This window comes from Solanum stenotomum, chromosome 1, assembly GCF_019186545.1.
Source record: "Solanum stenotomum isolate F172 chromosome 1, ASM1918654v1, whole genome shotgun sequence".
NCBI lineage: Eukaryota > Viridiplantae > Streptophyta > Magnoliopsida > Solanales > Solanaceae > Solanum > Solanum stenotomum.
In genome coordinates, this window is record NC_064282.1 from 98,472,911 (window position 1) to 98,490,249 (window position 17,339).

General features: G+C 38.0%; 4 protein-coding genes across 4 annotated transcripts; all 4 read right to left on the bottom strand.

Annotated features, from left to right (window-relative positions):
* Positions 1–967: 967 nt before the first annotated feature.
* Positions 968–2,772, bottom strand: LOC125842662 (extensin-2-like). Its single transcript, XM_049521988.1, has one exon. The coding sequence runs from the start codon at positions 2,749–2,751 to the stop codon at positions 1,279–1,281; it is 1,473 nt and encodes a 490-aa protein (XP_049377945.1). The 5' UTR covers positions 2,752–2,772; the 3' UTR covers positions 968–1,278.
* A 2,126-nt stretch (positions 2,773–4,898) lies between these two features.
* LOC125860235 (extensin-2-like) lies at positions 4,899–9,513 on the bottom strand. Its single transcript, XM_049540163.1, has one exon. It carries the CDS (start codon positions 8,913–8,915, stop codon positions 4,899–4,901), a length of 4,017 nt encoding a protein of 1,338 aa, XP_049396120.1. The 5' UTR covers positions 8,916–9,513.
* An 82-nt stretch (positions 9,514–9,595) lies between these two features.
* LOC125842672 (extensin-2-like) lies at positions 9,596–11,925 on the bottom strand. The gene has a single exon (XM_049522001.1). It carries the CDS (start codon positions 11,784–11,786, stop codon positions 10,719–10,721), a length of 1,068 nt encoding a protein of 355 aa, XP_049377958.1. The 5' UTR covers positions 11,787–11,925; the 3' UTR covers positions 9,596–10,718.
* A 626-nt stretch (positions 11,926–12,551) lies between these two features.
* On the bottom strand, positions 12,552–16,572 carry LOC125842681 (constitutive photomorphogenesis protein 10). The gene is made up of 4 exons (XM_049522012.1): positions 16,310–16,572; positions 14,314–14,387; positions 13,266–13,413; positions 12,552–12,802 (listed from the first exon to the last, which is right to left on the bottom strand). Exons 1-4 carry the CDS (start codon positions 16,539–16,541, stop codon positions 12,705–12,707), a joined length of 552 nt encoding a protein of 183 aa, XP_049377969.1. The 5' UTR covers positions 16,542–16,572; the 3' UTR covers positions 12,552–12,704.
* Positions 16,573–17,339: the final 767 nt, after the last annotated feature.

Here is a 17,339-nt window from a genome sequence, read left to right on the forward strand (position 1 = left end):
TGGGGAGGGTAGAGTGTACCCAGACACCATTGTTACGATAGTGGGTTAATTTGATGGAATTTCCATAAGAAAAATCTTGATGTTTTTTTTTACTTTTTCAAGATCTTCATTATACAACCTCCATATTTTTTTGTAAGTCTTGTTATTTTAACTTCCGCATTAGGTGTTTAAATCAAATTAATGAATGTATGTCATGTGTATAAATATACAATAACTTCACTTAATCATGGTTAATTAATATATTCACTCCATTAAATTATCTAACTACAATAAATTATATAAATTTGGTGTAAATACCCAATGCTCATAAATATTTACCCAAACAGTGTTGGTGTTGGAGTTGTACTATGCAATTGTAACTTTCCTATATAAGACTATAAGTAACATTTTTTTTTTATATCTAAAACTTGGTTTTATGTCAAGCAAGAAATTCAATAATGGAAAGAGTTGTCTTCGAACATTATATGATATTTTTCCATCTGCCTAAAGCGAGTAAAGTTACTTGGTACATGTATTATAGTGGGAGCTAGCCGCTAGATAGCAAGTACATGATGGAATAGTCGCGGTACGAATAAATTGGTCCAAACACAACTCGTTTAATCAAAGAGAGAAATTCAAGTAATAATATTAATATATTTATTTCTCAAGAGGAACATATGATATTTTGTTTCCTTCTAATATTTGGATTGTTAGGCGTTGTAATTAGAGTTGTATCTCATGATATTATATAAAGTTGATTGTATATTTCATAGTCATATATTAGCATTTCTAAAATTTATGCCAACTTTTTCACATTTTTATTTTATTTTAAAATTTTATAATGTTAATGTATTTTAGGCGTTCTTGTTGAGTTGTATAGCATGATATTAGATTTTGTTAATTTATAAATATTTTTTTGTAGATTTTACCAATTTTCTTAATTAGATAGGTTACAAACTATTGCAGGGAAGAAATTATCTAGGGACAATACCACTTCATTTCAATTAACAATTTGGATACAATATTATTACACAAAAAAGAGAAGATAAGTAACAAACTATTAATCTTGATACAATGAGGAAAACTTAATTAATTCTCAAGTAATACATAATACAAATCATTAGAACAAAACAATATAGAACACACAATAAATAAAGTCGATCATTTCGACTAACATACATTAAATTTTGGAAGGGAAATGGAATAAAAATAGGATGTAAAATTCATGGAAATAATAGAGTTATTGAATGTTTAGTTGTATGTTGGCGGGGGTGGAGGTGAGGCATAGGTGGGAGTTTGCTAATAATAGATTGGTGATGGTGGAGGTGGTGAGTTGTATTTTGTAGGCGATTGCTCATAGTACTTTGGTGGAGGGGGAGGAGATTTATAGGAAGGGGTAGATTCTTTGTAGTATGGTGGAGGTGGAGGAGATTTATATGAAGGTGTAGATTCCTTGTAGTATGGGGGAGGTGGAGGTGATTTATAGGAAGGGGTAGATTCCTTGTAGTATGGGGGAGGTGGAGGTGATTTATAGGAAGGGGTAGATTCCTTGTAGTATGGGGGCAGTGGAGATGATTTATAGGAAGGGGTAGATTCTTTGTAGTATGGGGGAGGTGGTGGGGATTTGTAGGAAGGGGTTGATTCTTTGTAGTACGGGGGAGGGGGAGGGGACTTGTAGTAAGGTGTAGATTCTTTGTAGTATGGGGGAGGTGGTGGGGATTTGTAGGAAGGGGTTGATTCTTTGTAGTACGGGGGAGGGGGAGGGGACTTGTAGTAAGGCGTAGATTCTTTGTAGTATGGGGGAGGTGGAGGGGACTTGTAGTAAGGGGTAGATTCTTTGTAGTATGGGGGTGGTGGAGGGGACTTGTAGTAAGGGGTAGATTCTTTGTAGTATGGAGGAGGAGGAGGAGACTTGTAGTAAGGGGTAGATTCTTTGTAGTATGGTGGAGGGGGAGGGGACTTGTAATAAACTGGTGACTTGTAATATGTTGGTGGTGGCGGCGATTTATAGTACTTAGAAGGAGCGGGTGATTTGTAATATTGTGATGGGGATGGTGACTTATAGTAATAATGCTTTAATGGAGCAGGTGACTTGTAGTATTTTGCTGGTGATGGAGATTTGTAGTACTTTACAGGGGATGGTGACTTGTAGTAATAGTTCTTTGCTGGAGCAGGCGACTTGTAGTAATTTGCAGGCGATGGAGATTTGTAGTATTTTGCAAGCGATGGAGATTTGTAGTATTTTGCAGGCGATGGAGATTTGTAGTACTTTGCAGGGGATGGTGACTTGTAGTAATAGTTCTTTGATGGAGCAGGCGACTTGTAGTACTTTGCAGGCGATGGAGATTTGTAGTACTTCTTTGAAGGGGATGGTGACTTGTAGTACTTCTTCGAAGGGGCATGCGACTTGTAATAGTACTTTGAAGGGGAAAGTGACTTGTAGTATTTCTTTGAAGGAGCCGGTGATTTGTAATACTTCACTACTACCGGCGATTTGTAGTAGTGCTTTGAAGGAGTGGGGGACTTGTAGTAGTCGTGTTTGGAAGGCACCGGTGACTTGTAATAGTGTGACGGAGAATGTTCAGCATGTTTCTCCGGTGTCTTGTAGTATGGAGATGGAGATGGTGATTTGTAGTACTTCTTAGAGGTGTAAGAAGGTGAAGGAGAAGTATAGCCATAAGAGTAATCAGCAACAACAGTGCTGGCTACAAAGCAAATTGCCAAAGCAAATGCTAGTAGAGGCAATTGCCCCAAATTCCCAAAGCTTCTCATTTTGATTGTAAAAAAAAAGGATAAAACTAAGACTTTTGTTGCATAGTTGAGTTGAGATGTCTAGTTTTTATAGTAGCAAAGTGACATCCTTCATGGTTAGCCACTAATATCATAGCAAAGTCCAAATAAAGACTAGGTCAATACTTAGTGGGAAGCATTTTTCCACAACTTTTTTTCTTAAAACTTATTCTAATGATTGAACAAATCATTTGAAACATAAAAAAATGAGAAGATTAGAAGAGGAATGCCACAACTTCCATCCCATTGGGAAAGTAAAAGATTAATGACCATTTGCAGAACAAGAATCTATATGTTCACTTGTACAAAAACTGAACAAGAAGTTCAAAAACTTACAGAGGATCACACATGGAAGGCAAACTTGAGACTCGTTAGGGACTCGAGATGAGGTACTTTGGGACAGATGTGGAGGCTGTTGCCTCGCGAGACTTACACCTCAAGTGTCAGCATGTATACCTGAGAGGCATCAAACGTCCAACACACGGGGCTTGTCTCAATAGTTCCTGTGCAATCTATGTACTTAGTCTTTCTAAATCACCCTTCACTGATAATAAAAAAAACAATGAGTTAAGAAAATTGCAAGTAAAAAGATTAGAGTCAAATGTCACATATTCTTCGTCAAGAATGCTAAATACAGAGAGGTTTCACAACACCTTTTATCGAAAACATCTTGATATGTCTTATTTTTAGCTGAGTCTTCGTTAATCAAACTCTATATTTTCGTCTTCAAATCTGTTTTTTTAGTTACTTGAGTCAGATTGATAACAATATTGTCCTCTTCATGTTCATGGGGTATGACATTTATTTTATTAGTTAAAACATGTAAAGGGTAACCATTTTTTTTTTTGATAACCGAGAAATATGCCTGTGACCCACCCTTTGGACCAATTACAGCCTTCTAAACTCGGTGGATAATGGGTACGCCCCTCTTGTAAGAGGTAACAATTTACAAATAACTACATAAGAAGATTAATCTTTTACTAATGAGTATCATAGTGTTATGAGTTGTTGGTTAATTTATTAACTTATGACTCTTTATTTCTTTTTGCTTTATATAATTTTCTTTTTCAAAAGTTGATTAGTATAATTACAATCCAAAAAATGGATAGTATGTCAAAGAAGGCTTATTGTAAAATAAAGAGACAATGGAACGAATCTCCTTATCATATTATTCCAAGAGTGAGCTATTTATAGGTGTACAAGTAAATCTATCTAAGGAAACAAAGTCACAAAATCCCTAATATCTCAACCTACGATTGTATGAAGATGCGTCTATATACATTATGTAGCACTCCCCCTCAAGTTGGAGTATAGATATTAATCATGTCCAACATGTTACAAAGATATTCCACACGAGTACCATTTATAGCCTTCTTTAATATATTACCAGATTTCTCTCGTCTTTACATAGCCAGTAGAAATCATGTTCTCTATCTTCTCGGAAACAAAGTGTGTAATGACCCTGAAGGTCATATTTGGATTTATTTTTTTGGAAAAATTACCGTTTTACCCCTCTCAATAGTTACCCCGAGTCATGTTTGATAAGCTTTTGAGGTTAAATTTGAAACCAAATCGAAAAGTTGAGATTTTTATAAGTTTTGGAAGCTTTTAAGTTGAAATGATTGACTTTAGTCAACATTTGAAGTTCCGAGTCTCGAAATAGAATTCCGTCGGTTCCTTCAACTCCTTTCAAACAACACAAGATCTGTTCCAAGACTACCCAATGTTTAACTGTTCGTGCAGACATGAACTGACTGACAATACTAACTGCATAGCCAATATCTGGACGGGTCACTGTAAGGTAGTTTAGTTTCCCAACTAACCTTTTGTATCTTTCTGTATCATCAAATATATGTTATGGAGGTATACTATACTTGAAAGAATTACGTCGATTAAAACCACAGAATATTACACAAAGAAGAGAAGATAGGTAACAAACTATTAATCTTGATACAATGAGAAAAACTAATGAAGACATAATACAAAATACAAATCATTAGAACAAAACAATATTGAACATAGAGTAAGCAAAGCTGATCATTTTGACAAGCATACATTAAATTTTGGAAGAGGGAATGAAATCAAAATAGGATGTAGAAGTCATGGAAATGATGAGAGGTATTGAATGTTTAGTAGTATGTCGGTGGGGGAGATGCTGGCGGGGGTGGAGGTGAAGCATAGGTGACAGATTGCTCGTACTTCTGAGGTGGTGGAGGTGAGGCATAGGTGGGAGCTTGCTTGTAATAGGCTGGTGGTGGTGGAGGTGGTGAGTTATAGGTTGTAGGAGATTGCTCATAGTACTTTGGTTGGGGTGGAGGAGATTTATAGGAAAGTGTAGATTCTTTGTAATATGGTGGAGGTGGAGGAGATTTATAGGAAGGCGTAGATTCTTCATAGTATGGTGGAGGGGGAGGAGATTTATAAGAAGGGGTAGATTCTTTGTAGTATGGGGGAGGTGGAGGGGAGTTGTAGTAAGGAGTAGATTCTTTGTAGTATGGTGGAGGGGGAGGGGACTTGTAGTAAGGGGTAGATTCTTTGTAGTATGGGGGAGGTGGAGGGGACTTGTAGTAAGGGGTAGATTCTTTGTAGTATGGGGGAGGTGGAGGGGACTTGTAGTAAGGGGTAGATTCTTTGTAGTATGGGGGAGGTGGAGGGGACTTGTAGTAAGGGGTAGATTCTTTGTAGTATGGGGGAGGTGGAGGGGACTTGTAGTAAGGGGTAGATTCTTTGTAGTATGGGGGAGGTGGAGGGGACTTGTAGTAAGGGGTAGATTCTTTGTAGTATGGGGGAGGTGGAGGGGACTTGTAGTAAGGGGTAGATTCTTTGTAGTATGGGGGAGGTGGAGGGGACTTGTAGTAAGGGGTAGATTCTTTGTAGTATGGGGGAGGTGGAGGGGACTTGTAGTAAGGGGTAGATTCTTTGTAGTATGGGGGAGGTGGAGGGGACTTGTAGTAAGGGGTAGATTCTTTGTAGTATGGGGGAGGTGGAGGGGACTTGTAGTAAGGGGTAGATTCTTTGTAGTATGGGGGAGGTGGAGGGGACTTGTAGTAAGGGGTAGATTCTTTGTAGTATGGGGGAGGTGGAGGGGACTTGTAGTAAGGGGTAGATTCTTTGTAGTATGGGGGAGGTGGAGGGGACTTGTAGTAAGGGGTAGATTCTTTGTAGTATGGGGGAGGTGGAGGGGACTTGTAGTAAGGGGTAGATTCTTTGTAGTATGGGGGAGGTGGAGGGGACTTGTAGTAAGGGGTAGATTCTTTGTAGTATGGGGGAGGTGGAGGGGACTTGTAGTAAGGGGTAGATTCTTTGTAGTATGGGGGAGGTGGAGGGGACTTGTAGTAAGGGGTAGATTCTTTGTAGTATGGGGGAGGTGGAGGGGACTTGTAGTAAGGGGTAGATTCTTTGTAGTATGGGGGAGGTGGAGGGGACTTGTAGTAAGGGGTAGATTCTTTGTAGTATGGGGGAGGTGGAGGGGACTTGTAGTAAGGGGTAGATTCTTTGTAGTATGGGGGAGGTGGAGGGGACTTGTAGTAAGGGGTAGATTCTTTGTAGTATGGGGGAGGTGGAGGGGACTTGTAGTAAGGGGTAGATTCTTTGTAGTATGGGGGAGGTGGAGGGGACTTGTAGTAAGGGGTAGATTCTTTGTAGTATGGGGGAGGTGGAGGGGACTTGTAGTAAGGGGTAGATTCTTTGTAGTATGGGGGAGGTGGAGGGGACTTGTAGTAAGGGGTAGATTCTTTGTAGTATGGGGGAGGTGGAGGGGACTTGTAGTAAGGGGTAGATTCTTTGTAGTATGGGGGAGGTGGAGGGGACTTGTAGTAAGGGGTAGATTCTTTGTAGTATGGGGGAGGTGGAGGGGACTTGTAGTAAGGGGTAGATTCTTTGTAGTATGGGGGAGGTGGAGGGGACTTGTAGTAAGGGGTAGATTCTTTGTAGTATGGGGGAGGTGGAGGGGACTTGTAGTAAGGGGTAGATTCTTTGTAGTATGGGGGAGGTGGAGGGGACTTGTAGTAAGGGGTAGATTCTTTGTAGTATGGGGGAGGTGGAGGGGACTTGTAGTAAGGGGTAGATTCTTTGTAGTATGGGGGAGGTGGAGGGGACTTGTAGTAAGGGGTAGATTCTTTGTAGTATGGGGGAGGTGGAGGGGACTTGTAGTAAGGGGTAGATTCTTTGTAGTATGGGGGAGGTGGAGGGGACTTGTAGTAAGGGGTAGATTCTTTGTAGTATGGGGGAGGTGGAGGGGACTTGTAGTAAGGGGTAGATTCTTTGTAGTATGGGGGAGGTGGAGGGGACTTGTAGTAAGGGGTAGATTCTTTGTAGTATGGGGGAGGTGGAGGGGACTTGTAGTAAGGGGTAGATTCTTTGTAGTATGGGGGAGGTGGAGGAGACTTGTAGTAAGGGGTAGATTCTTTGTAGTATGGGGGAGGTGGAGGGGACTTGTAGTAAGGGGTAGATTCTTTGTAGTATGGGGGAGGTGGAGGGGACTTGTAGTAAGGGGTAGATTCTTTGTAGTATGGGGGAGGTGGAGGGGACTTGTAGTAAGGGGTAGATTCTTTGTAGTATGGGGGAGGTGGAGGGGACTTGTAGTAAGGGGTAGATTCTTTGTAGTATGGGGGAGGTGGAGGGGACTTGTAGTAAGGGGTAGATTCTTTGTAGTATGGGGGAGGTGGAGGGGACTTGTAGTAAGGGGTAGATTCTTTGTAGTATGGGGGAGGTGGAGGGGACTTGTAGTAAGGGGTAGATTCTTTGTAGTATGGGGGAGGTGGAGGGGACTTGTAGTAAGGGGTAGATTCTTTATAGTATGGGGGAGGTGGAGGGGACTTGTAGTAAGGGGTAGATTCTTTGTAGTATGGAGGAGGTGGAGGAGACTTGTAGTAAGGGGTAGATTCTTTGTAGTATGGGGGAGGTGGAGGGGACTTGTAGTAAGGGGTAGATTCTTTGTAGTATGGGGGAGGTGGAGGGGACTTGTAGTAAGGAGTAGATTCTTTGTAGTATGGGGGAGGTGGAGGGGACTTGTAGTAAGGGGTAGATTCTTTGTAGTATGGGGGAGGTGGAGGGGACTTGTAGTAAGGAGTAGATTCTTTGTAGTATGGGGGAGGTGGAGGGGACTTGTAGTAAGGGGTAGATTCTTTGTAGTATGGGGGAGGTGGAGGGGACTTGTAGTAAGGAGTAGATTCTTTGTAGTATGGGGGAGGTGGAGGGGACTTGTAGTAAGGGGTAGATTCTTTGTAGTATGGGGGAGGTGGAGGGGACTTGTAGTAAGGAGTAGATTCTTTGTAGTATGGGGGAGGTGGAGGGGACTTGTAGTAAGGGGTAGATTCTTTGTAGTATGGGGGAGGTGGAGGGGACTTGTAGTAAGGAGTAGATTCTTTGTAGTATGGGGGAGGTGGAGGGGACTTGTAGTAAGGGGTAGATTTATAGTATTTAGAAGGAGCGGGTGACTTGTAATATTTTGTTGGAGATGGTGACTTGTAGTAATAGTGATTTGATGGCGAAGGCCACTTGTAGTATTTTGCAGGCGATGGAGATTTGTAGTAATAGTGCTTTGATGGAGCAGGCGACTTGTAGTATTTTGCAGGCGATGGAGATTTGTAGTACTTTGTAGGGGATGGTGACTTATAGTAATAGTGCTTTGATGGAGCAGGTGACTTGTAGTATTTTGCAGGTGAAGGAGATTTGTAGTACTTTGCAGGAGATGGTGACTTGTAATAGTTCTTTGAAGGGGCAGGGGACTTGTAGTACTTCTTTGAAGGAGCAGGGGCCTTGTAGTACTTGTTTGAATGGGAAGGTGCCTTGTAGTAGTACTTCTTTGAAGGAACTGGTGATTTGTAATACTTCACTACTACTGGTGATTTGTAATAATGCTTTGAAGGAGTAGGGGACTTGTAATAGTCGTGCTTGGAAGGCACCGGTGACTTGTAATAGTGTGATGGAGAATGTTCAGCATGTTTCTCCGGTTTCTTGTAGTATGGAGTTGGTTCATGATAGTTGGATGGAGATGGTGATTTGTAGTACTTCTTAGCGGTGTAAGAAGGTGAGGGAGAAGTATAGCCATAAGAGTAATCAGCAACAACAGTGCTGGCAACAAAGCAAATTGCCAAAGCAAATGCTAGTAGAGGCAATTGCCCCAAATTCCAAAAGCTTCTCATTGTGATTCTTGGAGAGAAAAGAAAGGATAGAACTAAGACTTGTGTTGCATAGTTGAGTTAGGATCTCTGGTTTTTATACTGCAATTGTGACATCCTTCTTAACATTTTTGTATTTGCTTCATGGTTAACCACTAAGATGATAGCAAAGATCAAATAAAGACTAGGTCGGTACTAAGAGCCTTCATGGTTACCCACTAAAAAGGCAGGATATTCCTAAGTTATGGCATCCTACTAAGTATAAGGTTGACTTTTTCTTAAAATAATATAACCAGAAAAAGTGGGTGGGAAATTCTCTTTCTTCCTCTATCTACACCATAACATTAGATGTTAAACATGGAGTTCAAGAAAAAACAGTGAATACACATACAATGTATGGATTTAATTGCAGGTTCAACCTGGGGGCAATGGGCCTACCGGAAGTTCGCCATGTCTATCGAGAAGTCAACTTTGTGGTGGAATCCCTTAGCAGTGGGAGAAACTGTGATGCAACTACAACTAACGGGCACAACGTCATGTTCTAACATGGCATTTAGTTCCTCTATGTAATGACTCCAACTAGTTCTACTTGCTTTCAATAAAAGATCCAAAAAAATGAGAACTTCACATGATGCAAGATTAATCGAATTTTAGGGTAAAACCTGTCCTTAGTTTCATTCTGCTTTATTGGTTCAGCCTCAAATATGTTTTCCTACTTAAGTCGGATTAATATCAGTATGTTTCTTTTCGTGTTCTTGGGGTATGAAACTTATTTATTTAATAGTTAGATGTAAGGGGATAACAACTTATGAATAACTACATAAGAAGATTACTCTTTTTTACTGATCAAGAAGTTACACAGGGACATCCTATATTGCTGAATAGAGCATCCAATCTGCATAGATTAGGCATACAGGCATTCCAGCCTGTTTTAGTGGAGGGACGCTATTTGTTTACATCCATTAGTTTTCAAGGGATTCTATACCGATTTTTATGGAGATCAAATGGTTGTTCATGTACCTTTATCCTTGGAGGTTCAAGTAGAGGCTCGTTTACTTATGTTTTCTCATAAGAATCTTTTGTCTCTTGCTATTGGGATCCCATTTCCGTACGAATTGTTTGTTAATTTATTAGTAACTTAATGGAGGCAATAATGTTGGAGTTGCACATATAGTTTTTAATTTAACCTATAAAACTAAGAATACTTTTCTAACAAATCTGAAACTTGGTTACATCTTCACAGAAGGAAAAATCAATAATGAAAACAGTAATCTTTGAAGAGAAAAATGTCGATAAACCTTGACTATGTTGCCTTTTCCTCTTCTCTATCTTAGAAAAGAATTGTCAAAATGATGTATTTTCTTAGTTTAAATGCCTCATTATTTCTTTCTTATTCTGTTTATTTTACATAATTTTACTTTCTCAAAAGTTAATGAGTACAGTTACCAAACTATACTCAGAAGTGGTTTCTCTTCATATAAGAGTTTAGCATAGATGTCCAGAAGGTGAATGCTTATGGAACAATGAAAGAAGTCAAGAACTCAACCAATAAGAGAACGCAATATTTGATAAAGAAGAAGATAGTATTACACAAAGTTGAACTCTCAAGAGATTACATCAAAAAGAATCTTGATACAATGAACCAAACTGAAGGAGATCTTGAGGATCTCAAACAATGCATATTACAAATTATTAAAAGAAAGGAACACACAAAACAAGCAAAACCTTCTTGAAGAATACATAAAATTTTGGCTGAGGAAATAGAGATACTAAAAGTAGGAGTTACAATTCATGGAAATGGTGGAAATGATAGAATTAGTAACTATTTCAATAGTAGGTTGATGGGGGTGGAGGAGATTTATAGGAAGGTGTAGATTCTTTGTAGTATGGTGGAGGAGGAGGGGATTTATAGGAAGGGGTAGATTCTTTGTAGTATGGGGGAGGTGGAGGTGATTTATAGGAAGGTGTAGATTCTTTGTAGTATGGTGGAGGGGGAGGGGACTTGTAGGAAGGCGTAGATTCTTTGTAGTATGGGGGAGGTGGAGGGGACTTGTAGTAAGGGGTAGATTCTTTGTAGTATGGGGGAGGTGGAGGGGACTTGTAGTAAGGGGTAGATTCTTTGTAGTATGGGGGAGGTGGAGGGGACTTGTAGTAAGGGGTAGATTTATAGTATTTAGAAGGAGCGGGTGACTTGTATGTTGGAGATGGTGACTTGTAGTAATAGTGATTTGATGGTGAAGGCCACTTGTAGTATTTTGCAGGTGATGGAGATTTGTAGTAATAGTGCTTTGATGGAGCAGGCGACTTGTAGTATTTTGTAGGCGATGGAGATTTGTAGTACTTTGTAGGGGATGGTGACTTATAGTAATAGTGCTTTGATGGAGCAGGTGACTTGTAGTATTTTGCAGGTGAAGGAGATTTGTAGTACTTTGCAGGAGATGGTGACTTGTAATAATTCTTTGAAGGGGCAGGGGACTTGTAGTACTTCTTTGAAGGAGCAGGGGCTTTGTAGTACTTGTTTGAATGGGAAGGTGCCTTGTAGTAGTACTTCTTTGGATGGGAAGGCGCTTTGTAGTACTTCTTTGAAGGAACTGGTGATTTGTAATACTTCACTACTACTGGTGATTTGTAGTAATGCTTTGAAGGAGTAGGGGACTTGTAATAGTGTGATGGAGAATGTTCAGCATGTTTCTCCGGTTTCTTGTAGTATGGAGTTGGTTCATGATAGTTGGATGGAGATGGAGATGGTGATTTGTAGTACTTCTTAGAGATGTAAGAAGGTGAGGGAGAAGTATAGCCATAAGAGTAATCAGCAACAACAGTGCTGGCTACAAAGCAAATTGCCAAAGCAAATGCTAGAAGAGGCAATTGCCCCAAATTCCAAAAGCTTCTCATTGTGATTCTTGGAGAGAAAAGAAAGGATAGAACTAAGACTTGTGTTGCATAGTTGAGTTAGGATCTCTGGTTTTTATAGTCCAATTGTGACATCCTTCTTAACATTTATGTATTTGCTTCATGGTTAGCCACTAAGATGATAGCAAAGTTCAAATAAAGACTAGGTCAGTACTAAGAGCCTTCATGGCTACCCACTAAAAAGGCAGGATACCCCTAAGTTATGGCATCCTACTAAGTATATGGTTGACTTTTTCTTAAAGTAATATAACCAGAAAAAGAGGGTGGGAAATTCTCTTTCTTCCTCTATCTACATCATAACATTAGATGTTAAACATGGAGTTCAAGAAACAAAAAAACAATGAATACACAACATACAAAGTATGGAATTACCTGCAGGTTCAACCTGGGAGAATGGGCCTACTGAAGTTTGCCATGTATATCGAGATGACAATGTTGTGGTGGAATCCCTTAGCAAGCTTTGGGAGGAACTGTGATGCAACTACAACTAACGGGCACAACGTCATGTTCTAACATGGCGTTCAGTTCCTCTTTGTAATGACTCTGACTAGTTCTACTTGCTTTCAATAAAAGATCCAAAAAAAAAAAAAGCACTTCACATGATGCAAGATTAATCGAATTTTAGGGTAAAACCTGTCCTCCAGTTTCATTCTGTTTTATTGGTTCAGCCTCAAGGACTTGTAAATGAAGGAAAGAACTATTCAACAAACAAATAAAGCAACAGGTCTAAATGTGAAATTTGGAAAATTAGTTTAACAGAAGTTGAATTTATTTATATGAATTATATACAGGTTGTAAGTTTAAATATCGTCTACAACAGCTCTTCTATGCTTGTAAAACTTCAAACTAAGCAATGGCTGACCTGAACTTGTTAAAAAAGTTCCACATCAAGTTCTTCTTTCACCTTGCAAATCTCAGTGTCCACTGTGCAGCTATTTCATCATGTTTGGCTTTATCTCCCAAGTATAAGTGTGCAATACCAGGAACAACCGGCTTATCTGCAAGAAGCGGAACTGTAAGATACAAAAAAAAGGTAGTTTTGTACACTCTGTTCTACAGTTATTATTTTCAACTATTCATTTTACTCTTAACCCATGCAAACCAAATAGGGAGACGGCATAAAACACCTTCAACAAGCAATATATGAAGACTCTTTTCATGGTTATATGTTTTCCTCTCATTTTTCTACTGTTTATTTTAATGACTTTTTCACTGCTGTATTGTCTTTTCATATTGTATTTTTATGTGTTACTTGGGCTGAGGGTCCTTTGGAAACAGCCTCTCTACCTTCACAAGATAGGGATAAGGCTGCATACACACTACCCTCCTCATATCCCACTTGTGGACTACACCGGGTATTGTTGTTGTTGTTGTTTTCCTCTCTTTATAAAATTAATATTTTTCATCTATTTCACTTCTTTTGAGAGAGGACATAGGACCGAAGATAGAAGATGTACTTACAAGTTTCAGGATTGGTGAACATTGATCTCAGAGCAAGTAACACCTTTGAGATTGTTAACGCTGGACTCCAGTTCTCTGTTAGGATGTCCAAGCTAACATTGCCGGAAGGATCTACATTACAATGATATATGCGAGTTTTGAATACAACCTGCAAAAGCCTGAGATCAGAACGAAAAGAAAAGGGAAGAAAAAGTTAATTTCCACCAAATTCAGCCGACAAACAAGAACTATAACCAAGTCTGTGAAGATGATTCTTGTTTATCGGCTTGGTGGTGAAATATTTCAACCAAAAGGAAGCCATTCTTTTATTTTCTTAATTTAATACAATAACGACTGTCATTCGGAAGAATGGTACTGCATAAAGATGAAAGTAACAACACAGATACCAGATCTTACGAAATTGTTTACTCAATTTACTCATTTACTGTACACCAAAACAAAGTTCAGGAAGGAGCAAAGTACTCTTCTTCTATTTTTAATCAACAAAAGGTGTAAGAAACAAGAGATTTGGGAATGACATGCTTGATTTTTCCCATTAATAATGGAAAACAAACTTAGAGTAGAATGTAAGAGTTCGGCAGAACCCAGTCACTTTGATCCAAACCCTGTCGTTGCCTTCGAAAACACATTTAATGTGCACAAATTATTAATTTAGAATCCAATAACTCAAAAGGCTATAATCTAGAACTCATAAACCTCAAGAGTAACAAGTTCCCACAATGACCATGCATTTACACATGACCTAAAATTCAAAAGAGCACAAGTGATAGTTTTCATAAGTGAGGGAAGCAACTAGTTCATAGCAATTACCATTTCTTATCTAAGTTCTATTCAGCAGAAAAGAACTCCACAAACATTTTATCAGAAGACGGTGAACAAGGATCTTTGCGTTTCATCCTAGTTTTAAAGTTTATATCAGAACAAATGGTATAACTGATGGAGAATATTGGAAGTTTGTTGTTCAGATAAAATACAAAAGTAGATGCCTGGATCAGGAAAAATACAACGCTAGATGCATAGGAGATTCACTGTGTAACCTTCAACATACCTTTGGAGGTTTAAATGGATAATCAGAAGGAAAGGTTATATCAAGAAAAAATATTCCACCCTTATAAGGTGTTCCTGCAAGAAACAGGAAGATTTCAGTTAGAGAAGTAACAGAAACTCTTCAGTAAACTGAAAGCAATAAACTTGGTTATCTAAATATCGGAAAATCAAGCAGAAATACAACCAAATTTGAAGTATGACAATTCATTTAAATCAAGCACTTAAAGAGTTCAAGTTCGGTACATTGAGAAATCTTTTACACCCTCAAATTAGTTTAACATATTGCAGGACACAACTCTTCTTGGCAGATCAATATGGTAACATGATAAATAAAGAAATAGATTGTTGTAGCCAGTTAACTTGCATTGCAAGTGTAAGGTTTGTGTACACTCTACCCTTTCCAGACCCCACATGTGGGATTACACACTGTATATGTTGTTTTATAACTGAAATCCTTATCCTAACTATTACTTCATGCATAATGAATTAACATCCTATTATTCTCTTTGTTCATTTGATAAAGGATTGACTGATTCAGCAGAACAGATTCTTCAAATGGCTCCTCAAGCTAACACTTAAATTCATATTCAGACGCAACTTCAATTAACAAATATCTTTTCTCTACTAAACTTCAAATACTACTCCCCCGTCTCAATTTATGTGACTCTTTCTTTTTTAGTCGGTCTAAAAATGAATTGACACTTTTTTATATTTAATACTCCCTCCGTCCCAATTTATGTGACACATTTCAGATTTTGAGATTCAAACAAGTCTATCTTTGATCATAAATTTTTCATATATCTTTTAAATATTTTGAATTATCAATTATTGTGACTTATAGTACTTTTTACATAGTTTACGGATATATAAATTTCATTATAAAAAAATTGAAGATTCCATGAGCAAATTCTCGGTCAAACTTAAATTGTTTGACTCTCGAAAAAACAAAATGTGTCACAGAAATTGGGACAGAGGGAGTAATAATTTAACTGTAAAAACTATCTATTATACTCTTTCTACTCTCGTTCAAACAAATTCGAATACGTAAGAAAAATGCACAAAAAAGCTCTAAGATTTGTTGGGGTGTTAAAGCGCAAAAAGCAAATAAAGCGCACGCTTTAATAATACGGGAGCTAATGGAGAATAAATACAAATATATATGTTATTCCAAAACTAATAATTATAAGCATGAATAACAAATATATGGACAAAAAAGTTGAATAAACAATAACAATAAAGAGAAATATTCAATGTGTAGGGTCGTCACTTTGGGGGACACTCATTGGCAAGGAAAAGTACGTCTTAAAGTCTTGATGCAACACTGAAGCACACATTAAGCAAAGCGAAGCGCTCAATATGTTTTGAGTCTCGCTTCAGGGCTTAAGCGCTCCTTTGACAACACTAATACTCAATACATATTCGAAAGGTAAAATTGGTTATAGTCACACAAATATCTATTATGTGTTTTAGAGCACTAGTCTAGTCGAACGCAATCACATCAATCGAGACAGAGGGAGTACACTTTTTTCAAATATCACAATTTTTATGTCCAAACGCCTATAAAGAATGTACATTTATACTTCAAACTCAACAACTAGCACTCATCCTCATAGAAAATGAAGAAAAAAAAGATCATTTTTTTCTTAGAAGAACGGAAAAAAAGAGATAATGATCAAAAACCCACCTGAATTATCACTTTTTCGTAAATTTCACAGCCCAACTATCATCTATTCCTTTTTCCTACTTGAACTATCACTCTCTATGTATTAAAACACACATCAACTATCATATGTTCTCTTTTTCTACATGAATGTCTATTATAATTGTAATAGGAAAAGGAAATAGGAAATAGCTTATAGTTGAAAAGTGTTTTAACACATAAATAGTGATAGTTTAACTCCCTTAAGTAGGAAAATGGAACAAACGGATAGTTGAGATATGAAACTCGCAAAAAGTCAGAAAGATTAAATCTTTATAGCTAATCAAAGAGAAATTACCAGGTGGTCCAAAGAGAGTAGCAACCCAATGGTAAATATTATCTCCTTTAGGTCCAGCTGCACAATCTGGTGGTGCTTCCATGCTTAATTCTGTCATTTCCTTCTGTATTCTCTTCCCTGATGTTGATACCGACGTCTTCGACGGCCATGTTCTTCCTCCTCCTCTTCCTCTCCCTCCGCCGCCGCCGCCGCCGCCGATTGCTATTCCGCCGGACGGAGCGCCGCTGTACATTTTTACTTTATCCTGCTAGAAGATAATCTTTCAGCTTTATCCAAGTGGAAGCCTTTTGCTGATTCTGCTTTGTTCAAATACGACGTCGGTTTGGAGTTTCATTCCAACTTTTTTTTGAAAAAAACAAATTAATTAACTTTAGGAATCATTTGGTCGGATTCAGAGGCGAATTCACAATTTAAATTATATTTGATTCAATCGTATAGATTTCTTGCATTGAGCTCGTTGTAACAAATTTTAACAATGAATTAGTGTTTGGTACAGAAATTATTGAATTCAGATAAATTCGATGTCAGAAAATGAGTCGAACACTAGTATTATCAACTTTGTAAGCTTATATTTTTCTTCTAAACTTTTTTTAGCTTTCTTTACTCAAGATAATGATTTTTGCAACAAAAAAAATATCTAACTTTGAATATGGTGGAATCAATTATCAAATTCTATCCTTTAAGAATCTCAACATTCAAAGAATTTTATCCATCTAAAAGGACTTTGCAAATTTTGTTATCCAAACATATCTTCATCTTCAAAAATAAAGATTAAAGAACATTTTTTAAAAAAAAATCCACAACTTTTACAAATAGATTCTATCTTGATTAAGTAATTTCTTCGTGTTTGTTTAAGCTTTGATAAAAAGTGTAATTTTTTTCTCATATGTCTAGGCATTAATAAAATAAAAAAAAGGTGATTTCTTCTCATTAGTATAAGCTTTGATAAAAAGTAACTTGTTCTCGTATTTCTTAAACATTAATAGAAAAAGTGATTTCTTCGTATTTGTATAAACTTTGATGGAAAGTA

What these genes read in the sequence shown, in the direction of transcription:
- LOC125860235 (XM_049540163.1), bottom strand. Translation starts at nt 8,915, where the DNA reads ATGAGAAGCTTTTGGAATTTGGGGCAATTGCCTCTACTAGCATTTGCT.
- LOC125842662 (XM_049521988.1), bottom strand. Translation starts at nt 2,751, where the DNA reads ATGAGAAGCTTTGGGAATTTGGGGCAATTGCCTCTACTAGCATTTGCT.
- LOC125842681 (XM_049522012.1), bottom strand. Translation starts at nt 16,541, where the DNA reads ATGTACAGCGGCGCTCCGTCCGGCGGAATAGCAATCGGCGGCGGCGGC. An exon ending in TACTCTCTTTGGACCACCTG is followed by an intron (nt 14,388 to 16,309) that starts GTAATTTCTCTT and finishes TGTTTCTTGCAG; the next exon opens with GAACACCTTATAAGGGTGGA. An exon ending in GTTCACCAATCCTGAAACTT is followed by an intron (nt 12,803 to 13,265) that starts GTAAGTACATCT and finishes CGCTTCTTGCAG; the next exon opens with ATAAGCCGGTTGTTCCTGGT.
- LOC125842672 (XM_049522001.1), bottom strand. Translation starts at nt 11,786, where the DNA reads ATGAGAAGCTTTTGGAATTTGGGGCAATTGCCTCTTCTAGCATTTGCT.